The sequence below is a fragment of the Nicotiana tabacum genome, chromosome 12 (assembly GCF_000715075.1).
Source record: "Nicotiana tabacum cultivar K326 chromosome 12, ASM71507v2, whole genome shotgun sequence".
In the NCBI taxonomy this organism is placed as follows: Eukaryota; Viridiplantae; Streptophyta; class Magnoliopsida; order Solanales; family Solanaceae; genus Nicotiana; species Nicotiana tabacum.
The window spans coordinates 88,621,613-88,633,336 of NC_134091.1; the positions used below are offsets into that span (position 1 = coordinate 88,621,613).

At 36.2% G+C, this 11,724-nt stretch overlaps 2 protein-coding genes across 2 annotated transcripts; both read right to left on the bottom strand.

Moving 5' to 3' along the window:
- Positions 1–4,599: 4,599 nt before the first annotated feature.
- On the bottom strand, positions 4,600–8,192 carry LOC107819519 (putative polygalacturonase At1g80170). The gene is made up of 9 exons (XM_016645632.2): positions 7,766–8,192; positions 7,330–7,458; positions 6,935–7,105; positions 6,805–6,825; positions 6,512–6,719; positions 6,018–6,099; positions 5,738–5,846; positions 5,317–5,433; positions 4,600–5,192 (listed from the first exon to the last, which is right to left on the bottom strand). The coding sequence occupies exons 1-9, from the start codon at positions 8,054–8,056 to the stop codon at positions 4,890–4,892; spliced, it is 1,431 nt and encodes a 476-aa protein (XP_016501118.1). The 5' UTR covers positions 8,057–8,192; the 3' UTR covers positions 4,600–4,889.
- Positions 8,193–8,493: 301 nt separating this feature from the next.
- LOC142166903 (pentatricopeptide repeat-containing protein At3g50420-like) lies at positions 8,494–10,746 on the bottom strand. The gene has a single exon (XM_075226676.1). The coding sequence runs from the start codon at positions 10,634–10,636 to the stop codon at positions 8,639–8,641; it is 1,998 nt and encodes a 665-aa protein (XP_075082777.1). The 5' UTR covers positions 10,637–10,746; the 3' UTR covers positions 8,494–8,638.
- Between the last annotated feature and the right edge of the window lie 978 nt (positions 10,747–11,724).

An 11,724-nucleotide genomic window follows, 5' to 3' on the forward strand; every position in this document is an offset into this window, starting at 1 on the left:
ATCTACCATTCGACTTGAGTTGACCGGGCGGGCACGGTATTGCCTTTTGTTGATTTTTTGTAAAATATGTAAAGATCTTAACTTTATTAATCCAAATTGGTTTCTCTTGCATTGTTTGATATTATTAAGTCAGTTTTTGGATAGATTTGAGCCGAGCGGAAGTGAATTTTAAGGGAAAAGCATTTTAGAGTATTGAATTGCCTAATTGATGTAAGTATCTTGCCTAACTTTGTGTGGGAAAATTTTCTCTTGGGATTTGGCATAATTTCTTATTTGTGTTATGTGTAAACGATGTGTACATGAGGTGACGAGTGTGTACACAAGCGTATGTGTGCCTTATGACCGGATTTGACCTGAGGTTATTTTTATTGCCTTGTTTTGATTGAGAGGTTCTTGTACTACGTGCTTTTCTTTTTGGATAATTACTTGAGCCTATGTTCCATGCTAGAGATCATGTTTTAGTATCATATTTCCTAAATTGGCCAAGTTGGGAATTTGTAAGATTCTTACTGTTTTGAGTTAGCTTTCATGCTTATATGTTGAACACTTATTCGCATTTTCTTGTTGAATTATCCTTGTGCACTGCATTGGCAGATTGTGAATTTATGTCGTGGTTACGATTGTTGGCATGTTATGTTGTTATGATTGTGGCATATGTGGACTTGTTGGGCAAATTGTTCGGGTGTTTGCACGAGGTATCTGTTGTGCTATTATTATTGTTAATATTGCACACGTGGTAAGATAAGGCGAGTTATATCGGGTTTGCACATGTGGCAAGATAAGGTGGGATGATGTTAATACATGTGTGGTGAGACAAGGCGGGCATTTACTTTATTGTTGCGCACGCGGTGAGATAAGGGTGGATATGTGGGGATGACATGTGATGGCCTGAGGGCGTTTATTGATGATGTTTTGTGGTGATGAGAAAGGGGTATTTTTGTTTGTGCTTATGATTTATTTGTGTCTGTCATGCATTTATACATGATTTGTTGTGTGATTTTTAACATGCCAATCTATGCCTATGTAATTACTTGATGTTTCGGTTGTCAAGATGGATTCACTTACGTGAAGTTGTTATCTCATATTCGGTTGAGTTGTTAGTAGCGTAAGTATAACACCCCGAAAAATTTTGAAGTACTTAAGTGTAAAGCCCAGTAAACATTTGCAAAGAAAATAATATTTCATGGTGATCGGTTATGCGATCACATAACTTGTTCCGGAGCTCCATTTTTGGATTTTTAAAACCCGACCCTATTTCGTTAAATACACTCTTTGGGCCATTTTTGAGACATAATCTGATATTCTAGAGTGAGAGAGAGTGCCCTAGAGTGAGAAGGTGTTCTTCAATAATTTTTCTTTAATTCTTGCTCAAGTTTTGGAAGATTAAGAAGGGAAGCTCACTAGGTCTTCATCCTAGAGATTGAAGTTGCTAAGAATTTCGGAACATTTAGAGTGTAAGGAAGCTCAAGTGAGGTATGTTGGCTAAACTCTTCTCTTAGAATTGAATCCCACGATATTCATGTAAATTATGTAAGTCCCGAGTGATTCATTATGAGACTGGCCATTCCGAGTAAGATTGGGTTGAAAGATATATATTCAACAAGCATTCTAAATGATTTATTCATGTTATGTTACCAATTGAGGATGTGTTAAAATACGGGCTATGCATTAATAATGTTTCGACTTTAAGTCAAGTTCAAATGAAGGCTATTATGCCAAATTTTGTGAAATATCTCTATGTGCCTTGGACTCTAAATTGCTCACATGTGTACTACACACCTTGATTTGAGTTGTATTTGTTGTTGATGATGATAATGATATTTGAAATTGATAAGGTGAGCATGAAATACTGAATATGGCCAACGTGCCAAGAATGACCATATAATTATGGCCATTAGTGCTAATAAAATAAAAAGATGTGAAAGTAATGTTATGACACGAAGTCTTTGTCATGCGGGGGTGTGACTTATGTCGAGGCACGAGGTCTTTTCCGTGCAAGGGTGAGTGATAATGTAGGCACGAGGTGCCATATGTGTGCGATTCTACTTGATGATTCGTAGTTGAAATTGAGCCTTTACTTGTATTAAATCATTATCACTTGTTCTGACAAGATTACAATTATTGACTTTTGTTATTCTTCATGTTACGAGTCATTGATATTACAGGTTTGTTGACTAGTGAGTGTCTTGACTTGAACCTCGTCACTACTCCATTGAAGTTAGTCTTGATACTTACTGGGTACCGACTATGGTATACTCATACTACGCTTATGCACATTCTTTATGCAGATCCAGGCACCTCAGATCGTGTTGGTCGATAGAGAATAGAGTCGAGTTGTTTGGAAACTTCAAGGTATACCTGTTGTGCCACTCGCAGATCTCGGAGTCCCCATTCTATTTCTTTTCTACTGTTTATTAGTGATGGATTGTTGAGATTTCGTGTATACTCTATATAGAGCTTATGACTCAGTATTACCGGGTTTTGGGATTGTAATTATTGTACCACCATATTGGCTATGTTTTGGGCCTTTTTCTCAATTTTATTAAATATTAAGTTGTGATATTTTGTCTGATGTCATTGTGTGATAGGCTTACCTAGTCTCAGAGACTAGGTGCCATCACGATCCTTAAGGTGAAATGTTGGGCTGTGACACTGGCCTGGACCCTGCATTGCGGGATTTTCCTATTTTGTTCGGGGCAAGATTATTTCAGTCTTACACGGTCTCAACTCGTACAAAAGGCCTTTTAAACCTAATTTGGATGATATCTAATATACTTTGAAGGAGAATTCACGTAAAAGGAATGCAAACCACACTTGAATGAGGCTTCTAACTAATTTATCTTCTCTTCTCTTCCTTTAATCTCATAGTTTATTAGTTCTATAGTTGTGGGGTGCTACATGAGCATTGTAGTTTGAAGCTTGAATTGTTCTTATTACTTTATTGTATTGGTTTATTTATTCAATCTTGTGATTAATTATTTGATTGCTTAATTACCAATTGAATACTATCTACGGGTCTATGATTGAATTCGAATGTGAGAATTCTAGATTGCACATAGGATTGAGTAGAGCAAGATCTTGAACCTGAACCACGGGAACGAATTTTGCCGTTAGGATAGAACTATACCTAATCGCGTTGCTTGATTACTATACAAGAGTTATTAATGTGTTCTTGTTAATTCTAACATCATAGAAATATAGTCGTTAGGTTAGTTTGAATAGGGGAGTAGTACTTCGATTGAATGCTATGGGTAATATTAACCATCTCAATCAATAAACTAGATAAATTAATTGGACAATTTAAGTAGAAAACTCAACGGGATTGTTAGCTAACTCATAGCTCTGAAATATTTTCTCTCATTGAATTCGTCTCCAAGCTTCCGCCTTATTTTCTTTAGTCTCTTAGTTTACAACTGTAGATTAGTTATAGTTAAAAATCATACTTTAGAAAATCGCTCGAATAGAATAATTGTTTTACTTTTATTTAATTGATAGTTAATTCGAAAGTCCTTGTGAAAACGATACTCTGCTTATTATTTTATTACTTGTCGACCGGGTATACTTATGCGTGCGTTTTGGAGCAACACAACTCAACAACAACAACAACAAACCAGTATAATCCCACTAGTGGGGTCTGGGGAGGGTAGTGTGTACGCAGACCTTACCCCTACCCTGAGGTAGAGAGGCTGTTTCCGATAGACCCCCGGCTCCCTCCCTCCAAGAACTCCCCACCTTGCTCTTGGGGTGACTCGAACTCACAACCTCTTGGTTGGAAGTGGAGGGTGCTCACCACTAGAGCAACTCACTCTTGTCACCACTAAAGCAACTCACTAGAGCAACACAACTCAGTCACAAGAAAAAATAAAGCGCATCAGTCTGTGTGTTGGCCCACAAGGCCACAGGGACATTGTACCAGAAACCAAATATGTGATTGCTGCAATATGAAGGCTGTCACTTTATCATAGCAACTTGTGTAAGACCGCCTATGGCTCTTTGCAACATGAATGATAATCATAACCAACGTTCCGTTTTATTTTTTACTGTCTTTTTTCTTGTTCGGACTAATTTGGAGTATGGGAGTCTTCTTAAAGATACTTCTTAGCTTACCGAAAGAATAAATCCACCAAAAAAGTAGCCATTTTGATGCTCATTAGGTGAACGAATGGCTGGTTTGTCTTTTAAAACAAGTTTTGTACCACATAAAATAATGATCATTTATTCTACTCTTTTACAAGTCACAACAATTACTCCATCTTTTATAGAAATATTTTAGGAAACTTCATGCAAATTTAACTTTTAGATGAAATAGTATCCAGCCAGTGTTTCGAGTAAATTGTAATTGCTAACAGAATGTATGGTACTCATGAACCATGGGTGGAAGGCATGATCAATTTTCAGAAACGAAATTGGAGAAAAATCCAAATGAATAAAGAAAATGAAAATATTCGTAGTTGTTCATTAATTCTGAGAAAAGGAGTACATGAAAGGTTTAGAGAAGAAGAAAATGCTTTGTGATATGTGGTCACAATGAATGTGGTGGGATGGTGGGTCCCTTCGCGTCTAACTAGAGTGGAGTTGGAGTTCTGAAGAAAAAGAAATGAGAAACTGGCCTTCTTGAACCTTCTCATTATATTTGCACACTGAACATAAAATCTGTGTATTACATTGAATGTATCACGGGAGAAAACTCAAGGATACAATATAACATTTTTATAAATATCTTTAAATGAATCCCTGTAAAATAGCATTTAGCTGTTACCTTACCTAGTTAGGAATCTCAGAATCTGAGATTACTCAAATCAGTAAGTAAGCACTAAACTACAGGATGTATAATAAGATTATCTGCTTCAATAATCATCATGTTGGAGCAATGGCATGTGGAAGTCAATTCATAGCTCAGTATGAATCAGGTATTCTTCCTTTGATTCGTCAAGCATGGCCTCCATTTTCTCAATTTTCTTGTCAGATGAGTTCAGGCACTCCGCCGATGGATGAATATAACCATAACCAATCCCTGTGGCAGAGTTGCAGTAGACCTCAGCAGTACCATCTCTGGTCTCTAAGTTAATGTTATTCAGAACAATGTGGCTGCAGGGCACGTTGTCACTACATGCAAATTTGATTGCCTTTTGGCTCTTTGAAGTACCACTAACATTCCGGTAAACTATCTCACTTATCTCAACTGCAGATGTCTATGATGTCAAGAACAAATGACATTTTGTTACATTGACTTTCCCAACTATTGGAGAGAAATTAGTTTTTTCCTTTGAAAACTAACAGATTATCAGTTGAAAACATGACAATTGAGAAGAATACCTGATTCTGGCACGACTTTGGTGAGTCGCAATAGAATTGGTCAATGATGATAGGATTGGAAACATCTTGCATCCTCACATTTTGGAAGCGCACTGCACGGACATAACCTGCTCCACCCTAAGAGAACAAGAAATTTTTATCATTCTGATTCTAAGATGAAAAGAAAAACTATTTCTATATTAGCAGACAAAATATAATTGCCAATGTGAACTGGGCAAGCTCTTTCCTCGTTGGGGCTCAGGATTTTGTATAAATAAATCAATCTTTTGCATGACAAGGTCACTGAGTCTATAGTTTTTTGCTAATTAAAAGGAAAGCTGTTGTAAAGTCAGCTTAAAAATCTTAATTTTCAAACGATCATGTGTGTAATGCCTTCTATAGGGATGAATTCAAGTGCTACACAACACTAAAAAAGAGATACCTGCCATGTCTTGATCCGCAGACCATTTGTGGTACCTCTGAGAAATGCATTATCAAGTACAACCTGAGTTACTATACCAACAGAGTTGTCCTTACCAAGGCTCCCAATGCTGGCAGTCATCATTCATGCAACAGAATCAGTTTAGAAGACAAGGTGAGAATGATATTTTCGCTTATTCCTTCATACAATTCGAGTTTATTTACCGACTCCTAGCTCCCTTCTGAGAACTTCTAAAGGTAATTTTAAAAACAGGGCATCGATAACTGGCAAAATGTGCTACCTGATTCCGTGGCCAGGTCCACAGTAAATTCCCTTCATCTTGATATTTGAACTAGCATTGACAATTGAGACACAATCATCACCTGAATAAGATAGGAAAGTAACCAGTATTTATTCTTTGTATCATAAGTATATTCATGATATATAAAAAGCCATGTTCATTAAAACAGTGCATGTGCGAGTTTGTTTGAGAAAACACAGAGCATGAGAGGAAGGCTAATACATGTTTGCAAGCTAGCTTTTTCATACAGTAAAGTGAGACAGATGCACAGAGTTCAAGGCGAGATTTAAGGTAGATATGAAGTGCCTTGCTTGAAAGACACATTTAAGAAGCAATTCAATTGCACCAAAATGTTATTTTCAAAAGAGAGACTGCTCTTTACTCTGTGTCTTATCCCATAGATGAGAACATAAAATAATGCAAACTTCGTTCATGAGGTCAACATCAGTCGAATAAGGAGTTCTGAATGTAGATAATATGAGAGATGTCGAGACCTGTTCCAATTCTGGAATTCTGGAGTACAACATTTGTTGATTCAGTTATATGGATTCCATCCGTATTAGGACTGTCTTCAGGAGCAGAAACCTTAACACCAGTTATTCGTATAGAGTCTGATCGAGAAATGGCAAAGTTCATCTGTTGGCCATTTTGGATTGTTAGGCCCTTCACCTTTATACCTGAGCTCGCATATATAGTTAATGCCTGCAATTAGAATTTCTGTGTAAGTTGATTTCACAATGCTGATAAGAGTTAGACGTAAGATCCCCGTGGTTCTCCACTTCCTTACAGTTGGTGCTGCTTTGCAAGGCTGTTATCGAGATAAAACCCAAAAAACAAAAAACAAAAGAGAATAAGATTATCATCTGTATCTGTCAAAACGCAAAAGAACATATAAGTAGTGCATGTGTGTCAGTTACATTAGTCTTGTTCTTCTTGCATGAAGCTGCCCACCATTTGCTGCCTGATCCATCAATAACTCCTCCTCCTTGGAACAGAGCTCCAGTCAAGTTAAAGAAGCCAAGCCAAATTCGTGGATTCTTTGGGTCCCAGTTTTTAGGCTCGTCCGGTGCTATTATAGTTCCTTCAATCTGTTTTTTAATCACGTTTCAAATTTATGACCATCGTAAGGCGCGTTGAGCTTGCTTAATAGATTCTATACACGAAAAAGTAATGATTTCTTTTTTTATGATTAAGTCGACTAAGTACTGATTTCAACCAAGTATTATATGCATAAGTTTCTTCTTAGGGTAATGTTAGCAAAATGGAGGATATAAATTGAAACAACGCATAAAATAGATGCAATTAGTGTAACCTGGACTCTCAATCTGCCTGCACAAGGCCCTCGGAACCTTGTTGGATTTACTAGATAAAAGCGTCCTGCAGGGACCAAGAGGACTGATTTTGGAGTTGAACAAGCTTGTTTCCACGCATCAACAAAAGCCTGAGATAGTACATATGACAAAGTGGAAGAAGGTAACTTGCAAGTTGCATGGATGCAGCATTAATATGCAAGTTGCCCATCCCCCTAGAAGAGGAGAATTAAACAGTAAAGACTAGAAACCTGAAAACAATCAGTATGAAAGACAACCTTGATTATGAACGAAGTAAATACAGTATGATCATATTTCAACTTTCCTAACACATTCTAATCCATTAATTGACTAAATTTTAATAACAAAACGCATAGAAGTCGATCTGCATATAGTTGTGGTGAACGTTTCAGTTTATAAAACATTAAAACGTGTTACCTTGGTGTCATCTGAAGCCCCGTCACCAACTGCTCCAAAGCTATCCACATTTACAAGAATCTTGTTTCCACGATGAGTTTCCCATTTGGGGAGGTCAAAAAACTCTGCTTCATCACCTTCTTCTGCATCCAAATCCTCAAGCTCTGACAGGATGACTTCATCTGACAAATTGATTAATGCAATTCCATGAGTCACCGTTAGCAAAACAAAAAACAAGAAGAGTATCTTAGCCATGATTTCTTCTGGTATTTCTTCTGTATTTCTAGATTCACATAAATCAAGGGAGATCATAGAGTATTAATTTATATGTATGTATTAGTGCTGAAAATAGAGGATTTAGTGGGGGGTTATATCGCTTGGCTTGAAAGTAGATAAAGGTGTTGCATTTTCTACATGCCCACACTTCAAGTGTAAGAATATCATTTTAGAGGTCTTCGCTTTACTCCTCAGCCATGGTTCAATATATTATTCATCAGTAAAAGTGCTCCTCTAGATTCTTTCTCACCCATACAGCAATACATGTTGCAGCACCAACCTTCAAAAGTGCCTCTTTAGGCAGTCAAATTATCTATGCAGTAGATTTATCTCGTCATCAAATGTGAAAATCTGGAAATGGAAAAGAAGAACTAGACAAAGGTTGTCTAGTACTTGGAGAGACCAAATAAGACATAAAATTCTTCAACTTGTATTTGGTAGTGGAGTTGGTTAACACGCAGCACGGCCTCCTTGCTTCAAAAGTATAGAGGCAGAGGAAGTGTCCATTCTGGTAGATATACATTTTTTTAAGAAAAAACTTATCCAGAGTGTACTGCAGATCAAACTGCCAATTAGCCATCCATATGTCCTTTTTACACACTTTTTATTCAAGTGTATTTAACGGCACTCATGGACCCGAATTAAACTATAGCCAATATCTCTGCTCATCTTCCTCGCAACTGCAACCTCTCGAATATATATTGCAGTCTCGAACTCCCCAATTTCAGAATAAAAAATTGAGGCCTGTAACCAAACAGAAGGATCCTCTGGCTCAAGATCCATTAACTTTTTAGCTGCTCTTCTTCCAACATGCTCATTTTGATGAATCCTGCAACTTCGCAAAAGTGAGCTCCACATCACAGAATCTCCTGTCGATGATGCATGGTTTAGCAACTCTTCTGCCTCAATGACTAGACCTGCACGGCCCAGAAGATCCACCATACATGAATAGTGCCGCCTGTCTGGAAAGACCCCATGAAGTCTCATTGAATCAAAAATCTTTTTCCCCTCTTCAACTAGACCTGAATGGTTGCAGCCCAACAGTATACATAAGAATGTTACTTCATCTGGTTTTAGACCCTTTTGGATAATTTCTTCAAACAATCCAAGGCATTCACTTCCCATTCCTTTCCGAGCATATGCATTAATTATTGAAGTGAAACCGATGATATTAGGTGAAGGAAATGCTTCAAAAATCTTCTGAGAGTACCTAATCTGTCCAGATCTTGAATATGCATCAATCAGAGAACATAATACCATAATATCAAAATCAAAACCTGATTTTATTGCACAGCAATGCAACAAATCACAGCTATCCAAGCTAGGAGAGGAATAGAATGATAATGCCTTTATTGTTGAGGACAGACTCACTTCATCAAACGTAATATTTTCACAAACCATCCAACTGAACAGCTCAAACACATCTTGGGGGACACCAAGATGCAGCAAAGATGTCATCATTGAATTACAACATTCGAGACTTAATTCAGGGGAGCTCTGGAATACAGAAACTGAATTTTCAATGTCATCATTTTTCCCATACATATCAATCAAAGCCGACTGAATGAGGACATTTCCATAATCAAAGCCCAATTTCATAACAAAATTGTGCACTTGTTTTCCAAAGAGCAGTTCCTTTTTGCGACTTGATAAATTCAACAATGCCACGAAAGACATAGCAGATGGATGTTTGTCCCACGATCTCATCTCTTCTAGGACTTGAACAGCTTCATGCAACAAATCTTTGGCAGCATAAATAGAAACCACTGAATTCCATGAAATAACATCCTGAGGCGGAATACATTCAAATGCTTTATTGGTATCAACCAAAATGCCACAAGCAGAGTAAAAATCTACCAATGCATTAGCTAAAAAGATATTTGATTCTAACCACCCCGTCTTAATCACATGGGAATGTATCTCCCTGCCTTTGTCAAGAAGTCTCTCTTTACAACAACCATTAATCAAATAACAAAATGTAAGCCCATTAGGCTCCACATTTTCCAACTTCATATCACTATACAATTTTAAGAACTCACTGGACTGACCCGCTTCACAAATTCCACGTAAAACCAAGTTCCACACAGGTAAGTTTCGTTTTGGTAAGTCATAAAACACTTTGAAAGCAACATCTGTAAGACCCATTTGTATATACATATTAACAAGTGCACTGGCAATATATAAGCTCATACTAAATCCCAATACAACTACTCTACTGAGAATCTCAACCCCTTCTTTGTATAAACCTGCGTTAGCACATATGCTCAATATAAAGGACAAAGTGGACGAGTTCTCCTTGATACCTTGAGAAACCATTTTATTATACAAGTACACTGATTTTCTTGGAAACCCATAATGACTATATCCAGATATCATAATATTCCATGTAACCACATCACGTTTAGGCATTTCTTCAAACAGGTGGAGTGCAGAGGTTAAAGACCCATACTTGACAAGGTCGCGTAATGTTCTGTTCAGTGAGTAAACATCATAGTTGCTCACGGAGCAAAAGTCCAGGGGCAAAGTGGGTTGTTGGCTTTTCTGTTGGCACTTGTGAGAAAGAGTAGTTACGTATCTGCGTATAGCAAACGACGCTATAACACGTTTGCTCTGCATTGGTTATGAATACTAGGGGTAAAGACGGGAAAAAACTAGATAACAATAGGTACTAATGTTATTGCTTTGTATTGACCATAAAAAAGAGATTTAGTGGTGGGGAGCTGAGCACGGGCCCAAGAACAATGTAGAAATTTACTTTTTATGTTTCATTTTAGGCGGTATTTTTAGTCAATATAAAAATTACGTATATTTTTTCTTTAATCTTTTCTCTTTTTTTTCAACTTTATGTGCAAAATAAATTCATTTTTATTTTTTATTTGATGAATTTGTTGTCAATTATTGAAGAATTAAATTTTTCCAAAAATATTCGATATTCAAGGACAAAATAAAATTGTTATAAGTTACAATACTTGTTCTATTATATCAATAATTTAAAATCGTGTTTAATAAATATACACATAATTAATGTACAATATTAGAACTCTAATAAAGAAAAATAACAGTTGAAGTTGCTACCTTATGAAACCATCAAAAAGAAGAAGTGTTCAGCATTAGTATGAAGACATCCTAACAAATCACTAATAAGTAAAAGGAAACAACTATTGTTTCTTTTTATACCTTTTAATTTTATCTGTCCTTTCAAACAGACGCAAATAAAAGAAATCAACTTTTTTCCTAATTTTACTGGACTTGGATTTTCTATGAAAAATATTATCGAATAACTTTTATAATGTGCGAAACTATATACTCGGCTCTTTTAACTTATTTAATACCATCTAAAAATAGAAATATAACAATAAAATGGCCAAGTTTTCCTCTTTCAAAATAACATTTTAATATAGGCTAATTTTAAATAAAGACAAAAATAAAGTAAACAAATACATTAAGATCAGTACTATTATTTTCTATTTGCTAATGTTTTCGTATTTTGTCTTCTTCTGTATATCTTAAATAAGTTCTATTTTATGGAGTAAAGTGGAAAATTAGAATTACGAATTTGAGTTTTTTTAAGAAAATGATTTTATCATGTGGGTTACCAATAATATTCGTTTTTAAACACCGCAACATTTTCTTTCAATTAAATTCTTATAAAATTTCACAAATTATAAAAGCCGGAGTAGAAATGAATTCAATTTTATTGAACA

Coding starts and splice junctions, on each gene's coding strand:
- LOC142166903 (XM_075226676.1), bottom strand. CDS start 10,636: ATGCAGAGCAAACGTGTTATAGCGTCGTTTGCTATACGCAGATACGTA.
- LOC107819519 (XM_016645632.2), bottom strand. CDS start 8,056: ATGATCTCCCTTGATTTATGTGAATCTAGAAATACAGAAGAAATACCA. Junction 7,459..7,765: donor GGGCTTCAGATGACACCAAG/GTAACACGTTTT, acceptor GTACTATCTCAG/GCTTTTGTTGATGCGTGGAA. Junction 6,720..6,804: donor CTTGCAAAGCAGCACCAACT/GTAAGGAAGTGG, acceptor TTCTAATTGCAG/GCATTAACTATATATGCGAG.